Source organism: Carcharodon carcharias, chromosome 4, assembly GCF_017639515.1.
Source record: "Carcharodon carcharias isolate sCarCar2 chromosome 4, sCarCar2.pri, whole genome shotgun sequence".
Lineage (NCBI taxonomy): Eukaryota > Metazoa > Chordata > Chondrichthyes > Lamniformes > Lamnidae > Carcharodon > Carcharodon carcharias.
In genome coordinates this window covers 154,637,902-154,663,285 of record NC_054470.1, presented here as the reverse complement: position 1 = coordinate 154,663,285, position 25,384 = coordinate 154,637,902, and the positions used below count along the sequence as shown (strand labels likewise).

Below are 25,384 nucleotides of genomic sequence, written 5' to 3'. Positions count from 1 at the left end.
GAAGTTAAAACAAAAGCAAACATCATGAGGTGCTGATGCCTCAGTCAGGTTTTCCTCTATGCTATATCTAAGTCAGATGCCAAGTTCCACTGTCAGGGAAGACAAATGGATAAGACATCCCGTACTGTATTATCACCCAGCTCCAATACGCAGGGGCACTGACCTTCTGGTGCTCTCTGAAATGGCGAGTTACTGTTCCATGAGCTGCCTCAGCTTCGATTGTTTTCCCATCTGGACAAATCAGCACTGATGTCATCAGTCCAAGAGAACCAAAACCTGCAGATAAACAATGTCAGTGTGACAAAATGAGACAGAGCATTAGTCTACATAGCCAAATGTGAGTGGGCATCTCCCCAAAACAGCCTCAAAATACATTACTGTCAACATAAAATAAACTCAAATATTTTCATGCACTCAGCCAAACCTTTGCTTTAACAAAAACATCCAATCAACTCGAGAATTTATATTATTTCGGTTTCTATTAATTTATTAATTTATTTTTGTACAGTTTCATGTTCAACAATGAATCTTACTACTTCAGGCACTGGAGATGGTGGTTATTCTGCCTATAATTAGTTGGACCCTCATGAAATTGGCATCCTGATTTAAACTATGGAGCGCTCTCAGAAATCCCAGGGAATTCAAATCCTCACCACTTTTCTAATGTTGCTATTTAAATGGCAACAGAAACCAGTGGCTTGAAAACTATGCAAAAATGGTATGTTGCCCAGTAAATAACGCATTGAGCAAAATTGCAATTAAATGTAAATCAGAATTCAAAACAAACAAACAACACTTTCATCCGCAACTCAATCTGTAATCTCCCTTTAAGCCTATTGAAAGTCCTCGCACTCTATGGGCGGAATTTTAAACTGTTAGTTCCCTGGCCAAACAGTGAGACCAACAGCAGGTCAGGTCAGGGCTGAGTTTTGCTGTGGTTGTTTATCTGAGCCACAGCATTTGTATCCCGCATCCAGGTTTCCTGGCCTGTCAGAGAGGTCAGGTGGAATGAAGGTTCTTTATTTAAAGATACCAAGGCTCCTTAGGCAGCACCTTCCAAACCCATGACCGCTACCATCTAGAAAGGCAAGGGCAGCAGACACATGGGAACATCACCACCTGGAAGTTCCCCTCTAAGTCACCCACCATCCTGACTTGGAAATATATCGCCGTTCCTTCGCTGTCGCTGGGTCAAAATCCTGGAACTCCCTTCCTAACAGCACTGTGGGTGTACCTACACCACATGGACTGCAGCAGTTCATGAAGGCAGCTCACCACCACCTTCTCAAGGGCAATTATAATGCTGGCCTAGCCAGCAACATCCAAATCCTATGAACGCATTTTTTTAAAAAGAGCTCTGAATGGCTTCAGGAAATTTTGTTGGGGAAGGAAGCAAAAAGATGCCTAATGGGATACATTGTCCCTACCGATTCTCAGACACTTCCCTTGAGGTTATGGTGGGGGGAAGCTGCTGTAGTGGTAATGTCACTGGACAAGTAACCTAGAGGCCCAGGTTAATGCTCTGGCAACATCAGTTCAAACACTACCATGGCAGCTGGTGGAACTTGAATTCAATTAATAATCTGGAATATAAAGCTAGTCTCAGTAATGGTGACCATGACAGCTATCATCGATTGCTGTAAAAACTCATCTGGTTCGCTAATGTCCTTTAAGGGAGGAAATCTGCCGTCCTTCCCTGGTCTGGCCTACATGTGACTCCAGACCCACATCAATGTGGCTGACTCTTAACTGAAATAGCCGAGCAATCAACCAGGGATGGGCAACAAATGCTGGCCTTGCCGGTGATGCCCATATCCCATGAAAGAATTTAAAAAATGGAGTCACAGCCATGACTCTGATGGATGGAGGAGGACAGCCAGTCTGCCTAATGAAGCAGGCATGCCTGGAGGTAGCAGAGGTGGTGAGCAGCAGATTGTGGTGCCAAGGACCTGTTTTTAATGCCATAAAATGTTTAGTGACCTCATTAGGACTGGCAAGATGTGTACCATTACATTCTTAGGTGACAGAGATCACTCTCATCACTTCTCTGAAAGACATAGCTTGCTGTCACACACAATCCTTTCTCTCCAGCCTCTTCTTCAAATCTCCATCTCAAGACACAACATTCAAACTCCCCCGTATCCTATTACCTTCTCACACCAATCCCTCACAGATACACTTCTCAAATGTTTTAATTCCATCCTCAACACTCATTCCACTTCTCACATTCATAGCTCTCTGTCTTTTCTCATTACAGGAGAGAGCCCAAAACTTCAGGGAGAGGCAGCAAACCACGGGTGGACCTAAGCCATGGAGGATGACCCCCTGAAAATTAGCAAGGTGGCACATACACTGGGTGCCAATGATGGAGAGGTGGGGATGGCTCAGAGGCCTGATGACAGCAATTAGATGATGCACTGACATTTGGCACTTAACAGCCACTCATTTTGGATAGATGTGACTTGTAACAGAAATGTCATGATATGCTGAGTTTCAATGTCTGCATGTCTTTCCCATAGGTTCTTCAGAGGTAACGATGAAGCTAATGAGGGATATACCCAAGCATCCTCAGATGAGGACCCAGCACTCTAAGGGTGCACTGTCACATGATACTTGTGCAGATATACACATCTCGGTGGGTCAGCCTCTCAGTTAGATAGGATGGCACTTGGTGAGGAGCAAACATTATTTTATATTCGTTCACAAGATGTGTGCATCACTGGCTAGACCAGTACTCGTTGCACAACCCTAATTGAGAAGATGGTGTCGGCCACCTCCTTGAACCACTGCTGTAGTCCATCTGTTGTTGCTACACCCATAGTGCTGTTACGGAGGGAGTTCCAGGATTTTGACCCAACGACACTGAAGGAATGACGATACTGTCTTAAGTCAGGATGGTGAGTGGCTTGGAGAGGAACTTGCAGGTGGTGGCATTCCCATGCAACTGCTGCCCTCGTCCTTCTAGGTGGTAGAGGTCACAAGTTTGCAAGGTGCTGTCAAAGGAACCTTGGAGAGTTGAAGTGCATTATGTAGATGGTACACATTGATGCCACTACACATCAGTGGTGGAGGGAGTAAATGTTTAAAGTGGTGGATGGGGTACCAATCAAGCAGGCTGTTTTATCCTGGATGGTGACAAGCTTCCTGAGTGTTGTGGTAGCTGCACTCATCCAGGCAAGTGAGGAGTATTCCATCACACTCCTGATGTGCCTCATAGATGGTGGTAGGCTTGGGGAGTCAGAAGGTGAATTACTCATGGCAGAACTTACAGCCTCTGATCTGCTCTTATAGCCACAGAAATTATATGGCCAGTCCAGCTAAGTTTCTGGTCAATGGTTAAGCTCAGGATATTGATGGCGGAGGGTTCAGTGATGGTAGTCCTGATGAATATCGAGGAGAGATGGTTAGGTTGTCTCTTCTCGAAAATTAACATTGCCAGCCTCTTGTATAGTGCGGATGTTACTTGCCACTTATCAACCCAAGTCTGAATGTTGACCAGTTCTTGTTTTGCATGGATATGGGTTGCTTCAATATCCGAGGAGTCGTGAATGATATTGAACACTGTATAATCATCAGCGAATATCCCCACTTCTGACCTTAGGATGAAGGGAAGCTCATTAGTGAAGCAACTGAAGATATTTGGGCCTAGGACACTACCCTGAGGAACTCCCTGCAGCAATGTGTTTGGGGATGAGATGAATGACCTCCAACAACCACAATCATCTTCCCTTGTGCTAGATATGATTCCAGCTAGTGGAGAGTTTTCTCCCTGATTTCCACTGACTTTAATTTTGGTAGACTCCTGATGCAAACATTCAGCCAAATGCTGCCTTGATGTCAAGGGCAGTCACTCTCAGCACACTGCTTGAATTCAGTTTATTTACCCATGTTTGGACCAAGACTGTAATGAGATCTGGAGCCGAGTGGTCCTAGCAGAAACAAACTGAGCATGTGAATAGGTAAACTGCTGTGTAAGTGTTGCTCCATAGCACTATCAATGACACTTTTCATCATTTTACTGATGATCGAGAGTAGGCTGATCAGGTAGCAATTGGCTAGATTGAATTTGTCTTGCCTTTTGTGGATAGGTCATACCTGGGCAATTGTGCACATTGTTGGGTTGTTGCCAGTGTCGTAGTTGTACTGGAACAGCTTGGCTAGGGGTACGGTTAGTTCTGGAACTAAAGTCTTAAGCACTAGTGCCAGGATGCTATTGGGGCCCATAGCCTTTGCTGTGCCCAATGCCTTCAACCATTTTTTGATTTTACATGAATTGAATCAAATTGGCTCAGGAGGAGGCCAAGTCGAATCACCCACTCAGCACTTCTGGTTCAAGATGGTTATAAATGATTCAACCTTATCTCTTACATTACATGCTGGGCTCTTCCATTATTGAGCGTGGGGATGTTTGTGGTGCCTCCTCGTCTATTTAGTTGTTTAATTGTCCACCACCATTCATAATTGGATATGGCAGGACTTCAGAGCTTTGATCTGATCCGTTGGTTGTGGATTGCTTAGCTCTGTCAATCACATGCTGCTTCTGCTGTTTAGCATGCAGGTAGTCCTGTGTTGTAGCTTCACCAGGTCAATGCCTCATTTTTAGATATGCCTGGGGTGCTGCTCCTGGCACACCCTACTGCACTCTTCATTGAACCAGGGTTGGTCCCATGGCTTGATGGTACTGATAGTTTGAGGAATATGCAGGAACATGAGGCTCCAGATTGCAGTTGAACACAATTCTGCTGCTTATGGCCCACAGAGCCTCGCGGATGTCCAGATTTGAGGTGCTAGAACTGTTTTAAATCTAAACCATTTAGCATTGTGGAAGTGCCAGACAACATTACGGAGGGTATCATCAGTGTGAAGAAAGGACTTCACCTCCACAAGGACCGTGCAGTAATCGCTCCTATTAACACTGTCATGGACAGATACATCTGCGACAGGTAGATTGGTGACAGCGAGGTCAGATAGGTTTTTCACTCCTGTTGGTTCTCTCACCGTCTGCTGCAGGTCCAGTCTAGCAGCTATGTCTTTCTGAACTCAGTCAGCTCAGTCAGTAGTGGTGCTACTGAACCACTCTTGGGTGATGAACGTTGAAGTCCTCCACTCAGAGTATATTTTATGCCTTTGCTACCCTCAGTGCTTCCTCCAAGTAGTGTCCAATATGGAGGTGTACTGATTTATCAGCTGAGGGAGGGGGGTATGTGGTAATCAATAGGAGGTTTCCTTGCCCAGTTTTGACCTGAGACTTTATGGGGCCCAAAATCAATATCGAGGACTCTCAGGGACACTCCCTCTTAACTGTATACCACCTTCGCCACCTCTGGTGGGTCTGTCCTGCCAGTGGGACAGGATATACCCAGGGACAGAGGAGTCTGAGACATTGGTTGTAAGGTATGATTCAGTGAGTATGACTATGTCAGGAACTATACAGGGTCGACTGGGCAGAATGTGCTTTTGTCATTTCTGGTGCCTAGTTCAATGCCAGGTGGTCCAGATTTATTAATTTATTGAATTTAAATTTCTCCAGCTACAGTGGTGGGATTTGAACTTACGTATCCAGAGCATTTGTGCTGATCTCTGGATTACAAATCCAGAAACTTCACCACCATTCTCATCTAGCCAGAAAATGCAGGTGGGCCCAGAGAGGGAAGATTGAGAAAGGACAGATGGCTGTGGGGATTCTTCTTAAGATGCCCTTCCCCACCCCTACCAGACAGAAGCCCATGTGGTACTTCCACCCAGGTGACTGAGCCTGCCCTGCATAGGTGCAGTGAGACAGCCTTTGGCAGGGACATCACAGGTTCCAAAACACAGAATGTGTGTCAGAGCAAGGATATGAACAGCCTGTCTCCAGCTCAACTCAAGCCACAAGGGTAGTGATTGAAAGTGGAGGAAGAAAACAAGGGGATTCGCTTGGGCATTTACAGCAATGTTAATGTAGTAATAATTATCCTTTATTTCAATGAATGGATAACTTTGTGAACTTCTCATTCTCCTGTTAAATCCCCATTCAGCCTGGACAGTGGCCTTCAGGTGAATGGTCTGATCAGCCTTTAGGAGGAGGAGGAAGAGAGTATGGGTGTGATGGCTGTCTGATTGACTGATGGAATTAAATGTGTTAAGGGGGCTTCGGAGGTGGGGATGGGGGCACAGAGTTTCTGATAGAACTCTCAGATGGCTGCCTGCACACATACAAAGTGAAGCGTGCGCGGATGAGTCTATTGGGGGCTTCTCTGGCAGCCCAGTCTGATACTGCAGGTGCCATGGGCACATGATACCTCCTCCTCAAGAAGTCCAGGCTCTTTACCCAGTGAAGGCAGATGACAAAGATGCACACAAGGAAACTCCAAGCCACTTGAAAGTAACTCAAAAATTTGCACTTGACTCTCAAAGTAGTGATTTCAGGCTGACACAAGTGATCCTATAAGCACAAGGCTTTCATTGTGGCTGACCACAAGCTTGTGGTTTTCAGTCTTTGAAGCCTTCCCAGCATGTCAATTTCTGTAGGCAATCACTCTCTGCCCTGCTCTCAATTCTTGCATCCGAGTGAGATTCAGAGAGGGCATGGAACCCGTGCACTGGGCATGGAACCCGTGCACTGACTGCTAAAGCCAGAACAAAGGGCTAAAGACTCAGCTAATTGGGTCTTTGAATATTTTATATATTAGTTTATATTATATTGTTAATTATATTAGTTTCCTGTCAGCTGGAGAGGAATTTCCTGCTTGTCTCTGAATCTGCCCAACTGAAACCCAGAAGTTGACAGGATGATGGCAAGTTCCCAACCCAATGCCACTTCTTAGAGACTTCACCCGAGCCCACACCTGTGCTCACATCCCCTTGCCCATTAAAATTCCCGCTTATGTGTCCACCTGCATGTAACAGCAGGGGATTTGGTGCAGGACCTAATTTTAATAACTATTTAAAGTAGCCTCAAGCATACATGCTTGCAGTGTTCCCTCTTCAGCCCCCAAGCTTGTACATTGCAGAAGGGAGTGCAAGGAACCAGCTACAATTTTATGCTCCACATCCGATACCAGCAAAAACCCCTCAGAACCAGCGGAGCTGCACAATCTTTAAAATCAGCATTAAGCACTTCTTGGTTTAATATTACTCGAGTCTGACATGCACTCGATGGGCTGAATGGTCTCCTTCTATGCCGTACTGACTCTATAGGCTGGATTTTACGGCCCCTGTCAGCGTATTTGAAGATGAGGAGGCTCATAAAATAAAGCAGGTGCCCTGCCCGCCACCTTCCCGACTACCCTGAACTGTCTTCCATATTACAGTGGGTGAGAAAGGTGTCAGGCAGCCTGCCCTAGGGTCTATTGAGGCCCTTAAGTGGCCAATTAATGCCCGGGACCTCATTCTGCCTTGGCCACTACATTACGTGTGACAGGAGAAGGTGGAGGCAAGACTGTGCGAGGGGGGTGTACCTGTGCCCATCAGAGGCACTCCCATTTGCACCACAAGATCCTACCCTTTAAGCTTCCCCCTCGGCCTCTAAAACCTGGTGCCCCCAACCTCCTTCCCATTTGCTGGGGTCTGCCACACAGGCCTGTCCCAAATCCCAAACGTATCTGAAGCCCGTGATCCATGAAACGTCTTGCTTGGGGACTGCCTGTCATCCCAGCAGTGGCCAATACTCGTTTCTGATGCTGCTGGGACTACAGGGCTGCCAGTCAACGTACTATTGCTGCAAGGCAGCTGGGTTTCAGGTAGACTGGCAGATGACAGACTTTTCAGTCAGGGTGAGGCAAGGAATACATTCCCCCAGAAAATCCAGCCCTATAACTCTATAAATACAATGCAATATTCTCTCTGCTCCACCAAGCTGTGTTTGGCTCAAGAAAAGCTCCTCATATCATACACGTCAAAATTTTCCACTTCCTTTACCAATCACCCTGTGGCTTTCAGGAGATAGTCAATTGATGCAGAATTTGGGGACATAACCAGATAATTAGACTGGGGCTGGACGAATAATACTTCCACCCCATGTCAGGTGGGCAAAGCAATGGCAAATGGAATTCAACATGGAAGAGTGTGAAATAATGCACTTGGAGAGGGCTAATAAGGCAAGGGATTACACTATGAATGATAGGACCTTGGAAAGTACTGAAGATCAGAGGGATCCTGGTGCGCATATCCACAGATCCCTGAAGGTAGCAGGGCAGGTAGATAAGATGGTTAAGAAGGCATATGGGATACTTGCCTTTATTAGCTGAGGCATAGAATACTGGAGCAGGGAGATTATGCTGGAACTATATAAAACGCTGGTTAGGCCACAACTGGAGTATCGCGTGCAATTCTGGTCACATTATAGAAAAGATGTGATTGCACTGGAGAGGGTGCAGAAGAGATACATCAAGTGGGTCTGAGCTATGGGGAAAGGTTGGATAGGCTAGGGTTGTTTTCCTTGGAGCAGTGAATATTGAGAGGGGAGCTGAGAGGGGTGTGTAAGATTATAAGGGACATAGATAGGGTGGATAGAAAGGCACTTTTCCCATTGGTAGAGGGGTCAATAACCAGTGGGCATAGATTTAAGGTAAGAGGTAGAAGGCTAAGAGGGGAGTTGAGGAGAACTTTTTTCACCCAGAGGGTGATGGGAGTCTGGAACTCACTGCCTGAAAGGGTGGTCGAGTCAGGAACTCTTGTAACATTTAATAAGTATTTAGATATTCCAGGGCTATGGGCCAAATGCTGGAAAATGGGATTAGTGTAGTCAGATCTTGACCAGTGCAGACACGATGGGCCACATGGCCTCCTTCTGTGTTGTAAGCGTTTATGAGTCAAATCAGTCTAAGTTAGGTTTGAACCTGGGTCCTAAAGGTGTTAATCAGCTGAATATCTTAGCTAAAGGTACAGAATCAGTTGCCAGATACTATCATTACCTGTTACCCTAATCTTAATGAATGAAAGAAAAATCCCCATGCTTTCTGTAGTAACATATTTACTTATGGATTCTGACAACTTATAGACTTTTGTTTGCCTTTTTAACTGCTAAAAATAAAATCTCCACAAATTTCCACTTTCCCCCTCTTCTCTGTCTTCCCTCCACCTCACTCCCTTCAATCTCCATTAGGAAAGCATGCTCAGCAACAAGGACTCAAAAGTGACTGGCTGCCAATCACATTCACATCCTCTTCAAAGCCTAGGTTTCCACTTATAGCAAGAGCCCGGGCTTGGCCAAATGGAAACCTTTATAAGGCAGATATTGGTGACATTTGCTGAGAACAGTAGTTAAGATCATAAACTTGTAAGTTCATAATAAAAGAGACTACCACGTAGTTGCATAAATATCGGTTGTGAGTAGTGGGAAGACGAATCTCAGTTTGATCTAATTCCTTATCACAAACTGTATTTAGTGTCAACAGCTTCTCAAAACTAAGTTTCCTGTTGATATCCACACATACAGAAGTAACACTATTTTAGTTTAAGGGACCTTAATAATATTTTCACTTCTTCTTCATGAAAGTAACTTCCTTTCAAGTGAAGGAATGAAACCCCACTTGCTAGTCCCTGTTGATGAATTAGAAGTAGGTTAACAGAGGACACCTACAGCCATGTGGTTTTGAAACCAACTGGGAGATGAATGCAGCATTAACCAGAACAACTTGCATTTATATAAGAGCCTTTAACATAAGCAAAAATTTCAAGGCACATGAAGACAGACGCTGAGTCATAAGTGATTAGAAGTGATGATAAACCAAAGTGATGGGCTTTGAAAGTTGGAGCACGAAGTGCAGAGGTGAAGAGGTTTAGGAATCAATTTTAAAATTTCAGGATTGATGTGGCTGAAGACTCTGCCACCAGAGGGAAGGAATGATACAAGAAGGTCAGTGTCAAAAGAGTGGTGTGTTCAGGAGAGGTTGTAAGGCTGGAGGAGATTGTAGGCATGGGTTGGGGTTAGGCCATTCAGACTTATAAAGAAGTACAAGGATTTTCAAATCGAATGCACTGGGTTGAGATGTTAAGAAATGATAGTCGGGCAACAAGAGCGATACATAGAACAAAAACAAAAATACCTGAAAAAACTCAGCAGGTCTGACAAGAGCGATACATAAATGGAATTTGACAAGGAACAGGCAGAGTTTATACAGGTTGTGTCTTATGGGGTGAAGAAGAGCTTAAAAGTTCTTGCCTGGCAGCTATAAAGACATGCATAAGAGTTTCAGTGCAAAGGGGCTGAGGTAAGGGCAGGGATGAACAATGTTGTAGAGATTTAAATAAGAAAGCTTGATGATGGATAAGATGTGCAGTTTAAATCTCACCTCAAGCTCAAGCACAATGGCATGATTGTGAATGATCTGGTTCAATCCAAGAGTGTTGCTAGACAGAGGTGGAACCAGTGGTAATGTACTGAAGTTTGTGGCAAAGGCTGAAGGTGATAAATTTGGCCTTCCTGATGATGAGCTGGAGGAAGATGTGACCCCTCCAGCACTTGATGTCAATTAAGCAGTTGGACCACATGGAGGCAATTGAGTGTATGAGACAAGTGATAGGAAGCTACTGTAAAGTATCATCAGCCCCTTGGGCCAACGGATATTGTCACCAATGGAACAGCACGTTGATAAAATGGGGAGTGCCATGAGGGACTCAACAGCTCAGAAGGTGTGGAGAAGGGATGAAAGGCCATTGCTGTGGATACATTGATTGTGTTTGGACAAATAGGAATAGAATCCTGCCAGAGCAGTGCCATAAAGTTAAACACAATGATGAGAGGCCTTTGAGGTGAATGGCATGAGACACCACATCAAATGCTGTGGAAAGAGAGAGGTGAACAGGTAAAATAACAATGGACAAAGTCATTGGTGACTTTAGTTAGGGCAATTTTGATAAAATGGGACAATAAAATTTTGAACAACTGAATATGGTCATCAATTAAATTTAATTATAATTAATACAGAAAGATGCCAAACAACATGAAACACGGATAACACAAGTCAGAGCTTGCTAACAAATGAAACGACAAGTTAATGGAAAGCTTGGCCAGTATTTTCAGCTCAGCTTGAAGACACGCGCCCGGCATGTACAAGCGTGAAATAGGCGAGCGTCCCGACATCATCGTGCACTTGCGCGATATTTCGGTCAGTGGGCCCAAGTGGGAGTCAACAGCACGCCTGCTGACAATTAAGAGGGTTGTTAAGCTCATTGATTTATTAATTAAATAGAATTTTTCTCTGCCCATCCTTGGCAATTAGGCCAAGCAGCCTTTGGGTTTCTGAGAAAGCCTCATCCACTGGCTGGATGGGATTCCCGATGTTAATTAAAAATAAAATAAACATTTTTAGAACTCATTTTGAACATGTCCCTGCTCATGTGTCAGAGTCACATGAGGGGACATGTTTTCCTTTTCTTTGAAAACGTAATTTTTAATCAGAAAAACCTTCAGCTCCCTGAGGCAGCTTCGTGCCTTCAGGGAGCTTTCACTGAGCGCACCTGTGTGCATGGGCTGAGTCCCTGCTGACCACCCCCCCCCAACCCCCACCCCGGCAGCGCTGAGGTTATCAGCGCACGTTTCCTGCTGGCTGGCCGTTAATTGGCCAGCCAGCCTAAAATCAGGTCGGGGCCTGATCACGGATGGCAGTCCATTGCACGGTCGCTCCTGGGCCTGCCTGCCCGATGAGGTAAAAATTCTGCCCTTGGGTCAGGAGCTGTGATGCAGGATTGAAACATTGGCTGGGATTTTACCAGCCCTCTGGAGGTGCGGAAGGGCTGGTAAAATGGCAGCGGAAGGTATGAGGAGGGAAGCTCAATGTCTTCCCGCCATCGCGGGATATTCCCAAAGGCACGAATGGCAGAGGCTTGGCTGCCCACTGACTTGAGGCACGCAGCCAATTAATCCAATTAACATGCCAATTGACAGCCGTTTTACGACCTCGCCAGCATTTTACCGGAATCAGAATGGGCTCCAACCACATGGGGAGACCATCAGGTGCATCGAGGTGGCAGGTTATCTGCACGAACAAATGTGTTATAGATAACTAAATAAAGTTTGACATTCGATTGCTCACTCACAATTAAAGTTGCTGTTTGGGTTGGAAGAAGGTGAATTTTAGGCCAGCTTTAAAACAGGGTTTATCCAGGCTCTATTTGCAGCTACAGCTAGTTAATTAGATGACTGGCTTAAACAGGTTTTCAGAGGCTAGATTCAGAGAGTATAAAAACAGGCCATCTTACAGTGTCGACTTTGCACTGGAGTGCTGCTATGGGCTGCAGTAGAGTGCTTAAGTTGGGGTTTGGTGACTAAGGCAGATTGGTGAGGAGGGAATGAGGTGATCCTTTGAGTATCGTGAATACGGTTGGGTATTTGCTACTTTTATCACTTATAGTTTTCAAGGTCATATTTTGTGGTTCATCATTTGTAAGGGCTATATTCTGTAACAACGAGGGGCAGGGAAGAAGGGCCCTAGAGTAATTGATATTATTTGATATTAAGTATCTTCCAAAAGGTTTAATTTAATTTAAAGGGGTGAGTCATGGCAGGAAAGCTCAAAGCCGTGGTGTGCTCCTCCTGCTCTATGTGGGAAGCCAGGAACATTTCCAGTATCCAGGGCCAGTATGTGTACAGGAAGTGTCTCCAGCTGCAGCTCCTGGAAGCCCGGGTTTCAGAGCTAGAGCGGCAGTCAGGGACACTGGAGCATCTGTGAGGCGGAGAGTATCATGGATAGCACACATAGAGAGGTGGTCACACCACAGGCAGGAAGGGAATGGGTGACCACCAGGCAAAGCAAGAGGACTAGGCAATCAGTGCAGGAATCTCCTGTGGCTATTCCCCTGCAAAACAGATATACTGCTTTGGATACTGTTGGGGGTAATGGCCTCTCGGGGAAAGCAGCAACAGCCAAGTTCTTTGCATGGTTGGCTCTGCTGCACAGGGGAGGAGTAAAAAGTGTGGGAATGCAATAGTTAGAGGGGATTCAATTGTAAGGGGAATAGATAGGCGTTTCTGTGGCCACAAACGAGACTCCAGGATGGCATGTTGCCTCCTGGTGCTAGGGTCAAGGATGTCTCAGAGCGGCTACAGGACATTCTGAAGGGGGAGGGTGAACAGCCAGTGGCTGTGGTACACATTGGTACAAATGACATAGGTAAAAAAAAAGGATGAGGTCCTAAAAGCAGAATATAGGGAGTTAGGAACTAAGTTGAAAAGTAAGACCTCAAAGGTAGTGATCTCAGACTTACTACCAGTGCCACATGCTGGTTAGAGTAGAAACAGCAGGATATATTGGATGAATACCTGGCTGAAGAGATGTTGTGAGGGGGAGGGTTTCAGATTCCTGGGGCATTGGGACTGGTTCTGGGGGAGGTGGGACCAATACAAACTGGATGGGTTATACCTGGGCAGGACCGGGACTGATGTCCTAGGGGGAATATTTTCTAGAGTGGTTGGGGAGGGTTTAAACTAAAATGGCAGGGGGATGGCAAGGAGTCAGAGGAGGGGGAATCAAGGACAAGAACAGAAGACAGGAAGGATAATATGAAAAGCGATAGGCAGAGAAATCAAGGGCAAGAATCAAAGAGGGCCTCAGTGAAAAATAGTGGGAACGGGACAAGTAATGTTAAAAAAACAAGCCTTCAGGCTTTGTGCCTTAACGCGAGGAGCATTTGCAATAAAGAGGATGAATTAATCGCGCAAATAGATGTAAACAGGTATGATATAGTTGGGATTACGGAGACATGGCTGCAGGGTGATCTGGGATGGGAACTGAACATCCAGGGGTATTCAGTATTTAGGAAGGACAGACAGAAAGCAAAAGGTGGTGGAGTTGCATTGCTGGTTAAAGAGGAAATTAAAGCAATAGTGAGGAAAGATATTAGCTCCGACAATGTGGAACCTGTATGGGTAGAGCTGAGAAACACTAAGGGGCAAAAAACATTAGTGGGGGTTGTATATAGACCCCCAAACTGTAGTGGTGATGTGGGGAATGGCATTAAACAGGAAATTAGAGACACATGCAATAAAGGGACATCTATAATTATGGGTGACTTTACTCTGCATATAGATTGGGCAAATCAAATTAGTAACAATACTGTAGAGGAGGAATTCCTGGAGTGTATCTGGGATAGTTTTATGGACCAATACATTGAGGAACCAACTAGAGAACATCCTCGACTGGGTATTGTGTAATGAGAAAGGAATAATTGGCAATCTAGCTGTGCGAGGCCCCTTGGGGATAAGCGACCATAATATGATAGACTTCTTCATCAAGATGGAGGGTGGCGTAGTTGACTCTGAGGCTAGGGTCCTGAATCTTAATAAAGGAAACTACGATGTTATGAGGCGCGAGCTGGCTATGATGAATTGGGAAACGTTACTTAAAGGGACGACGGGGAATAGGCAATGGCAAACGTTCAAAGAGCGCATGGGTGAACTGCAACAATTGTTTATTCCTGTCTGGCGCAAAAGTAAAATAGGAAAGATGGTCAAACCATGGCTTTCAAGGGAATTTATAGATAGTATTAGATCCAAGCAAGAGGCATACAAATTGGCCAGAAAAAACAATAGACCTGAGGATTGGGAGCACTTTAGAATTCAGCAAAAGAGGACCAAGGGATTGATTAAGAAGGGGAAAATAGAGTACAAGAGTAAGCTTGCTGGGAACATAAAAGCTGACTGTAAAAGTTTTTATAGGTATGTGAAGAGAAAAAAATTGATGAAGACAAATGTAGTCCCTTACATTCAGAAACAGGGGAATTTATAATGGGGAACAAAGAAATGGCTGACCAATTGAATACATACTTTGGTTCTGTCTTCACAAAGGAGGACACACATAACATACCAGAAATGTTGGGGAACACAGGGTTTAGTGAGAGGGAGGAACTGAAAGAAATCAGTATTAGTAGGGAAATGGTGTTGGAGAAATTGATGGGATTGAAAGGCGATAAATCTCCAGGGCCTGATAATTTACATTCCAGAGTACTTAAGGAAGTAGCCCTAGAAATAGTGGATGCATTGGTGGTCATCTTCCGAGATTCTATAGACTCTGGAACAGTTCCTACAGACTGGAGGGCAGCTATTTGAAAAGGGAGGTAGGGAGAAAACAGGGAATTATAGACCAGTCAGCCTGACGTCAGTCGTGGGGAAAATTCTAGAGTCCATTATAAAAGATTTGATAGCTGAGCACTTGGAAAACAATTGCAGAACAGGACAGAGTCAGCATGGATTTACGAAAGGGAAATCATGCTTGACAAATCTACTGGAATTTTTCGAGAATGTAACTAATGGAGTTGATGAGGGGGAGCCAGTGGATGTGGTTTATTTGGACTTTGGCAGACAGGAAACAAAGAGTTGGAATAAACGGGTCTTTTTCCGAATGGCAGGCAGAATCTAGTGGGTACCGCAGGGATCGGTGCTGAGACCCCAGCTATTCACAATATATATTAATGATTTGGATGAGGGAACTAAATTTAATATCTCCAAATTTGCAGGTGACACAAACTGGGAAAGTGTGCTGTGAGGAGGATGCAGAGATGCTTCAGTGTGATTTAGACAAGCTGAGTGAGTGGGCAAATGCATGGCAGATGCGATATAATGTGGATAAATGTGAGGTTATCCACTTTGGTAGTAAAAACAGGAAGGCAAATTATTATCTGAATGGCTATAAATTGAGAGAGGGGAATGTGCAACAAAACCTGGATGTCCTCATACACCAGTTGCTGAAGGTAAGCATGCAGGTGCAGCAGGCGACAAATGGTGTGTTGGCCTTCACTATGAGAGGATTCAAGTGCAGGAGCAGGGATGGCTTGCTGCAATTATACAGGGCCTTGGTGAGACCACACCTGGAATATTGTGTGCAGTTTTGGTCTCCTTATCTGAGGAAGTATGTTCTTGCTATAGAGGGAGTGCAGTGAAGGTTTACCAGATTGATTTCTGGGATGGCAGGACTGACATATGAGGAGAGATTGAGTCGGTTAGGATTATATTCGCTGGAGTTCAGAAGAATGAGGGGGGGATCTCATAGAAACCTATAAAATTCTAACAGAACTAGACAGGGTAGATGCAGGAAGGATGTTCCCGATGGTGGGGGTGTCCAGAACCAGGGGTCACAGTCTGAGGATATGGAGTGCACCATTTTGGACTGATATGAGGAGAAATTTCTTCATCCAGAGAGTGGTGAGCCTGTGGAATTCGCTACCACAGAAAGTAATTGAGGCCAAAACATTGTATGTTTTCAAGAAGGAGTTAGATATAGCTCTTGGGGTGAAAGGGATCAAAGGATATGGGGAGAAAACGGGAGCAAGCTATTGAGTTGGATGATCAGCCATGATCATAATGAATGGCAGAGCAGGCTCAAAGGGCCAACTGGCCTACTCCTGCTCCTAGTTTCTTTGTTTCTAATATTCCTGCTATAAAAACTCTAACTCTATTTATATTTGAACTCAGAAGGAGTCACTGCCAAGTTAGGTTGGTGATTTTTGCTCTTGGCTAGAGAAGGGGTGATAGTTTGACTAAATTCTGACACAGGATTCAGGTAAACTGGAGATATAATAGCAGACTGCAGGGAGAGAAGATTCTGCCCGGAGCTTAGGGCAAAAATGCAGCAGTTCAGATCCTTAGAGATGATAGCTGTGCAGAAGTAAGCTAATTCTGAAAATACAAGTAAGAATATGAGATTCAGTGTGTCAAGTTCATTATTTTCTTTATTTATAGGAAACAAGGTGAAGCTGAAAGGAATTAATGACTTTGCATTTTAACTATGTTCATGTGATGTTAAATAAGGCACAGAAGCATTTTCTCACCAAGTATTTGCTTGGCTCCTCTATAGAGTGATTGAGAGATACATAAATCTAGTTCAGGTCACAATAGGGAATTTCTGTTAATCTCCAGATTATCCTCCCTTACAACAACAAATTGCATTTATATAACGTCTTTGATGTAGCAAAGCGTATCAAGGCACTTCACAAGAGTGTATCAAACAAAATCTGACACCAAGTAACCCAAGCAGATACTAGGAGAGCTTGGTCTTATAGGTAGCTTTTAAGGAGTATCTTAAAGAAGGAGAGGGGTAAAAGATGCAGATAGCGTGAAACAAGTCCCATAGAAATAATAAAGTACTCAGACTATTTACAGCAACAACTGACGCCACTAGAACTAAGAAAGTATCTACACCTCCATTTATAGTTTTATACATAAAACCACAAACACTATCCACTTATCAGCATATTCACTATTCACAATGCATTTCACAAAATCTTTTCTTTAAATAAATTATTGCAATTTTCTGCAGATGTTTTTATTTATATTGTAGACAATTGCAAAAAAAAGTATTTTGGCAAAAGCTTTGTGAATAAGGAGTAAGCTGATCAGCTGATACACAGCAGATACTTTAAGAAGTTAAGGCAAATATCAGTTGCCTCTCTTTAAATGAGAGTTACCTTGTGCCAGGATATCAGATTGAACATCTCCGTCATAGTTCTTACAAGCCCAAACAAAACCTCCTGAGGACTTCAGCATCTGAGCCACCATGTCGTCGATTAAACGATGCTCATACCAGATGCCCAGCTTGTCAAACGCTGCTTTGTAATTTCTGTAGGAGCAAAAACAATCAGGCAAAAGCCAATGAACAATGAGATGCAGGTATCAATTATTATTAACTGCAGGCTTTTTACTATGTAATAAATGACAGCCAAATTCCAGTACAGTTTCTTTATCCTAAAAGTCTAAGCTATCCACAGTTCAGTAAAATGCTATTACATCAGCCTATGCTGAGAAAGGAACAGAATTTCACCGTAGTGACCCAGTAAAATAAAGCTGGCTCAGTTTAATACCTATCTTTGGGATCCATACTTAAGGCAGTTCTGCTAACGTTTGATATGGCTTCTCTATACTGTGGTAGCCACATATATGTATCACCCAAGCACTTAACAGTGAGGTTTCTGTAGTTAAATCTCAGTATCTGATTACAATCATATATCCAGCTGAAAACAAAATTTGCATTTCTTATTCAATAGTAAAAGCTACAGACAGCTATGAGCTAATGTTAAATTATTGGTTTCAGAACAGTAAGATTTTCACACATGATAAAAACAAAAAAACTGCGGATGCTGGAAATCCAAAACAAAAACAGAATTACCTGGAAAAACTCAGCAGGTCTGGCAGCATCGGCAGAGAAGAAAAGAGTTGATGTTTCGAGTCCTCATGACCCTTCGACAGAACTGTTCTGTCGAAGGGTCATGAGGACTCGAAACGTCAACTCTTTTCTTCTCCGCCGATGCTGCCAGACCTGCTGAGTTTTTCCAGGTAATTCTGTTTTTGTTTTAGATTTTCACACATGGTTGCCTAGCACGACCCCTGCTGGAGACTTTGTGCCTGCACAGTTAAACTGTCAACACGGTACAAACGCTCATCAGATTGCTAAAGGGAGAAGCACTAATCCGCACATTTTCAAAAATGAAATATCCTTTGCTGAAAAGTAAGAGAAAAAGAATAGAATTACAAAACAAGCCTTTTATGATTAATTTATGTCCCCTCCTTCATCGATTTCTGCTGAGTTGCCATATGGAAACAGAGTTATTTAGCTATTGATTGGGACCTTTTGTTGTCTTCACCATCTTTGGATTAAGTATTAAAGAACAAAATTGATTCGGGGTAATGCAGCTCTTCAATGACTACTGACTTGTTGATTACATTCAAACATCTCCATATAATTTAAGAGGAGTAGGCCATTTAGCCCTCAAGCCTGTTTCGTCAATGAAATCATAGTTGAACTGTGACTTAACCCCATATATTAACCTTTATCCCATATCCCTGAACAAATTTGGTTAACAAAAAAGAATCAATTTCAAATTAAAAATTAACAATTGACCCAGCATCAACTGCTGGTTAAAGAAGTGTTCCAAACTTCTACTATCCTCTTCATGATGTGATAGCCCTGCCAACACTTACACTTAAGGCTCACATGAATAAAAGCTACTTTTGGCTGAAGTACTAGTTGCTGTGATACCAGACACCAGTAACACAATCAGGAAGGAAATCAGTGAAAAGATTAAATGTTTAGTGGATCTACTTTCAACTGTTAAGTGGGCTTACCACTTTCATTTGTTTGCTCGAATTGAGTGAGATAGTAGAGATTTAGGATGCTTATGATCTGGCTTCGATTTTGCTTCTTTTTGCATGGTAAATAGAGAGCAAATTAGTAGCTTCCCTCTGTAACTGATAAACATTATATTATAAGGTTTCTTTTCTGACTCAGCAGCCAGGAATTAAATAGAGTAACAAGACAGTAGCAGCAGTGTGTACCGTCTACAAGATGCACTGCAGGAATTCACCAAGGCTCCTTCGACAGCACCTTCTAAATCCATGACAACTGCCATCTGGAAGGACAAGGGCAGTAAATAAATGGGAACACCACCACCTAGAAGTTCCCCTCCAAGTCACTCACCATCCTGACTTGGAAACATATCACTGTTCCTTCACTGTTGCTGGGTCAAAATCCAGGAACTCCCTGCTTGACAGCACTGTGGGTGTATCTATGCCACATGGACTGCAGTGGTTCAAGAAGGAAGCTCACCACCACCTTCTCAAAGGCAACTAGGGATGAGCAATAAATGCTAGCCAAGCCAATAAAAGCCCACATCCCATGAATGAATAAAAATACATCTAAAAAGCAATGTAGCTTTTGCAAGAAATGAGTTGTGGGGACAAAATGACCTAAGAAAAGGAAAGCTCAAAAAATCAGAATATAGAGAAGCTAATTTGCTTAAGTCAAGCAGAATGAAGAAAGTACAGAGAATGGAAAAAGGAAATGTGAGAGGCAAAGACTGTAAATGAGAAGGTAGCTTAATAACAAACACTAAAGTCTTTTATAAGAGTAAAAGTCAAAATAATATTCAAAGGAAGGGTGAGGTCAATTAGGGACTGAAAAGGAAATCTTATCTTGGCTAAGGTACTAAACTAGCACTTTCCATCTGTTTCCATAAAATGTAATTCTGCTAATGTCATAGTAAAGGAGGAGGAGAGAAATTGGATAGAATAAAAACAGAGAAGTGCTTAAAAGGTTGGCAGCACACAAAACAGAAGAATCACCAGGTCTGGAAGGATTGCATCATGGATTGTTGAGTGAAGTAAGGGTAGAAATAGTGGAGGCCCTAGTCAATCCTTCTCAGACACAAGCGCAGTGCCAAAGGAATCGTGGAAAATCACAACATCAGGTTTTCTTACTAATGAACGAAAACTAACTTAAATATGATGAATGATTGCCATTGTCATACTGAATCTTATACCGAACTATATTTTTAATCCTGTTCGTGATATACTTTGGGTAAAAGCAGTTGAGAGGTAACATGGTGGGACATTGTGGTTTGGGTCTTCATTGATCAAATGTTTTACTGATCTGAAATGTGCAAAAGGGGACAAATATTAAAAGGCAAACTTCAGCAGAAATCTAGTAGTGTGTGAAAACAAACAGCTTGCTGTGTGGAAACTAAGATAGGCATTCCCAGAGGCCCAGATGCAACTAGAGCTCAAGGCCACAATTTGGCCAGGCACTGGCATTGGAATGTTTATGAGCTGACAGGTGTCGGGGCACGGAAAGCAGAAGATCTTGAGAGTTTGACCTGGCTTGGACAGGCAGATGATTCAATGCTGTTTTTCGTAATTGGGCCGTTCAAATAATAGCGAGGAAATGATTGGGTTAAATCGATCTCCATAGACTTTGTTGTGTCTATGGACAGATGATGTGCACCAGGCGGATCAGTCCACAATGGAAACTTGATCACACTATCACAATGGTTTTGCAATTTGCATTTATTTCGAGATACTTGCCCTAAATTCAGAAGTAATAAGTCCACCACGACGTCAGAGATTTTTAAAAAAATTAAATTAAACATTTATTAACAATAGAAAAGATTTCAAGCACATACATAGGTCTACAAATTACTACTATAATAACTCCTAAAACACCTAATCACTCTGGCTTCCAGTTACATCCCCATTAAGGCAACAGTTTAAAAAATTTAAAATAAATCCAGGCAAGTCAACACAATGCCCTTGACAGTAGAATTCAAAGTGGCTTTTTCCAGCTTCGGTTTCTATAGACAACAGGCTTAATGCACAAATACTGGAGGCTTCTCACGTTACTGTTAGATCTTACAATACCTCTGAGACAAAGCCTCATTCTCCTTTATACATGCTTTTAATGCAGACTCCATTGTTCCCATATGTCTTTGGAACTTTACCTTTCTCATACATAAATCCTTTCATGGTGCTAATATTGTCAGTAACCTTTGGGAAAAATAAACACACTGTTTGACCTAGCTTCTCTGAACAGGTGTAAACATCCTACCATCTCTTTGAAATTCAAACTGCCCTGATTTACCTAAAAATGCAAATTCTCCTCCCTTACATTTTAAGACTTCAGCCTTGTTTACGTATTTAGCATTTCAAACCTAGCTTCTTTTGATGAATCAAAGCCTCAAGACCAGCTGTTCCCAATTCAATTAAATCTCACCCACACACACACAAACACACACCTGTGAAAAGAAAGCATGAAAAGGGATTCCCTGGGCAGGGAGAAAGAGATATTCAGCCAGAGGAAGTGTGGGGCCATCCTGCAGATGAGTCTCAAAGAAGAACAGGCTAGCAGAGCATCCAGGGAGTGATTACATGGAGATCACACTTCTACTTGGAGCATATTGGTAATGTTGCTGCACTTTGGTATTACTGCTCAGATTTTAGCACAGATCAAGTCTTGATCATACTGAATAAAATATAACCATCATCACCAATAAGGGTTATTACTTCAAATCATTTCAGAATTTTGGAAAAGAGGTTAAAGAAAGAAAGCGAGAAAGACAGACAGACTTGCATTTAAGTAGCGTTTTTCACAACTACTGGATGTCTCAAAGCACCTTATAGCCAATTAAGTACTGAAGTACTGTTGATGGGTAGTCACTGTTGTAATGTAGGATACACAGCAGCCAATATGAACGCAGCAAACTCCCACAACAGCAATGTGATAATGACCAGATAATCTGCTTTTAGTGAAGTTGATTGAGGGATAAATATTAGGGAGGACACCAGTGATAATGGCCCTGCTCTTCTTCAAAATAGTGCATATGAACATACGAATTAGGAGCATGAATAGGCCCCTCGGCCTCTCGAGCCTGCTTGCCCATTCAATAAGATCATGGCTGATCTGAATGTAACCTCAACTCCACATTCCTGCCTACCCCCAATAACCTTTCACCCCCTTGTTGATCGAGAATCTATCAAGCTGTGCCTTAGAAATATTCAAGGACTTTGCTTCCGTCGCCTTTTAAGGAAGGGAATTCCAAAGGCACTCAACCCTCTGATAGAAAAAATTTCTTCTCATCTCTGTCTTAAATGAGCAACCCCTTATTTTTTAACAATGATCCCTAGTTCTAGATTCTTCCACAAAAGGAAACATCCTCTCCACGTCCACCATGTCAAGACCCCTCTGAATCTCAGAGCTCTGCAATCTCTCACCATTTAGATAATAAGCTTTTCTTTTTTATTCTTCCTGCCAAAATGGACGATTTAATATTTACCCGCAATATACTCCATTTGCCAGATCTTTGCCCACTCACTTAACCTATCTAAGTCACTTTATGGCCTCCTTACGTCCTCTTCACAATTTACTTTCCTACCTATCTTTGTGTTGTCAGCAAATTTAGCTACCATTCCTTCGGTCCCTCCATCCAAGTTATTTATATAAATCATAAAAAGTTGAGGCCCCAGCACTGATCCCTGTGGCATACCATTCGTCACATCCTGCCAACCAGAAAAAGAACCATTTATGCCAAATCTCTGCTTCCTGTTAGCTAGCCAATCTTCTATCCATGTCAATGTGTTACCTCCTACACCATGAGCTTTTATTTTCTGCAATAACCTTTGATGTTGCATTTTATCAAATGCCTTCTGGAAATCTAAGCATAGTACATCCCCGTTATCCATAGCACACGTGGCTCCTTCAAAGAACTCCAATAAATTGGTTAAACATGATTTCCCTTTTACAAAACCATGCTGACACAGCTTGATTTTTTTCTAAGTGCCCTGCTATAACATATTTAGTAATAGCTTCTAACATTTTCGCTATGACAGGTGTTAGGCTGTTTCCTGTCTCCCTCCCATGGATCTTTTACATCCAAACATGCAGGCAGATAGGGCTTCGGTTTGAATGTCTCATTAAAAATGTCACCTCCAACAGCGCAACAGTCCCTCAATACTGCACTGGAGTTTCAGCCTTGATTTTTGTACTCAAGCCCTGGTTGGGACTTGAATGCAAAACCTTGTGATTCAGAGGCAAGAGTGCTACCAATTGAGTCAGGGGGCTGAAGGGGTTAATTGACTCTTCTACCTTCATTTCTAACTTGGAGGACTGCAAATGTTATACCACTATTTATAAGAAAAAGGGGAGATGGTAAACCTAGCAACCACAGACCAGTCAGCTTAATCAAAAAACAGAAAATGCTGGAAAAACTCAGCAGATCTGACAGCATCTGTGGAGAGAGAAAAACAAAGTTAACATTTCGAGTCCTTATGACCCTTCTTCAGAGCTGAAGAGAAATGGAAATGTGATCAAATTTATACTGTTTAAGGGGGTGGGAGGGTGGGGTGGGGCTGGATAAAAGGCCAGCGATAGGTGGAGGCAAAGGTGGGCTTTACTGGAACACTGCAGCAGGCCAAGGACGAACATGTGGGCATGAGAGTAGGGTGGTGTGTTGAAATGGCAAGCAACCAGAAGGTCTAGGTCATGCTTGCAGACAGACCGATGGTGTTCTTTCACACAATGTTACCCTTGTTCTGCTATAATCACATTTTACTTTCTTACCTTTATGCCACTATTAGCACCTTCTTTAGCACTAACCACTATCATTAACAATCTTTGTCCTTTAGTTCATGACATCATTGTCAATCTCTCCTTTGTCCCCACTTATCGCTGGCCTTTTACCCAGCTCCACCTGCCCCACCCCCCTCAAACAGTATAAATTTCATCACATTCTACTTCCCTTCAGCTCTGAAAGAGTCATACAGACTCAAAACGTTAACTTTGTTTTTCCCTCTCCACAGATGCTGTCAGACCAGCTGAGTTTTTCCAGCATTTTCTATTTTTGTTTCAGATTTCCAGCATCTGCAGTATTTTGCTTTTCCCCCAGTTAGCCTAATGTTGGTTTTGGAGAAACTTCAGGATAAAATTGTTTGTCACAGTTGATGTCATGTGTATGGACTTTCAAAAGGAATCTGATAAAGTGTCACAAAACAGACATGTTAGTAAAATTAAAGCCCATGGAATTAAAGGGGCAGTGGCAGGGTTAATGCAGAATTGGCCAAGAGATAGAAAGCAGATTAGCTGTTTTTCAGATTGAAGTATACAGTGCATCACCAGGACTTAATGTCAAAACCACTGCTTTTTTTGATAAATATTGAAGACCTGAACTTGAGTGTAAGGTACATAATTTCAAAGTGTGCAGATGACACAACAATTGGGAAATAAGTAAATAACAAGATGATAAAAGTAGACTTCAGAAATAAATAGTCAGATTGGTGAATTGGACACACACATGGCAGGTGAAATTTAATGTAGAGTAGTGTATTTGGAAAGAAAGAATGAGGAAAGGCAATATAACCGAAGTGATACAGTTATAAGTGGGTGCTTCATGAGAGAGACCTGGGGTTCACATACACAAATCTTTACAGGTGGCAGGGCAAGCTGATAAGGATGTTAAAAAGTATATAGAATCCTTGATTTCGTAAATAGCTGTATGGAGTATTATAGCAAGAAACTAATGATAGTACTTAATAAATTACCGGTTAGGTTTCATCTGGAGTACTAGGCTGGATTATGCGCTGAGGGTGGGCTCCCGGCACTCCAGCATAAATTTTGGGGTCGGGTCAGCCTCTGCTTGACCAGCTCACCCTGCTTTAATTTTTCAGACGATGGCCCTTTAATAAGTATGAGGCAGGACTTACATCCATCTCCAGGAGGAAGTCTGCCACATAGAGCTGGTTAGTCCGAGGCCAGCAGTTCTGCATCACACTAGGATCAGTGGCCACTGCCAATATGGCAGGAAGCCCGGGACTTAAAGGAACCATGGATGCCCCCAGTGTCAGATAAGCAGGCCCCTGCGAGAGGGGTGGTGGAGGGGTGGCCGCATGTTGGACAGGGCAGTTGGTGAGGGAAAACTGTGAAGGTGAGGCTTTTGATTGGCACAGGAGGCACCCTTCTTTTCACTGCCCAGCAGTCCACAGGGTTAAAATTGCCAGGCTACATGCTGGGTGCAGGCCTCTCTGGCCACCTGTTAAATCGGTGTGGTGGGAGGACGAGGCCACAAGTTGCACGTAAAATCATGGCTGGGGTAGGGATGGACAAGTTGATGGCATATTTATGGGGCCACCTGCCTGTTTTCCCGCTCATGG

The 25,384-nt window shown here is 43.2% G+C and overlaps 1 protein-coding gene across 1 annotated transcript in view; it reads right to left on the bottom strand.

Annotated features, from left to right (window-relative positions):
* Nucleotides 1–25,384, bottom strand: part of LOC121276708 (isocitrate dehydrogenase [NADP], mitochondrial-like) — a 76,217-nt gene that overhangs the window by 5,585 nt on the left and 45,248 nt on the right. Inside the window, exons 7-8 of the mRNA XM_041185255.1 lie at nucleotides 17,383–17,534; nucleotides 164–276 (exon numbers count right to left, since the gene is read on the bottom strand). Coding sequence (XP_041041189.1) covers nucleotides 164–276; nucleotides 17,383–17,534 — 265 coding nt within the window. The remainder of the gene's footprint in view (nucleotides 1–163; nucleotides 277–17,382; nucleotides 17,535–25,384) is intronic.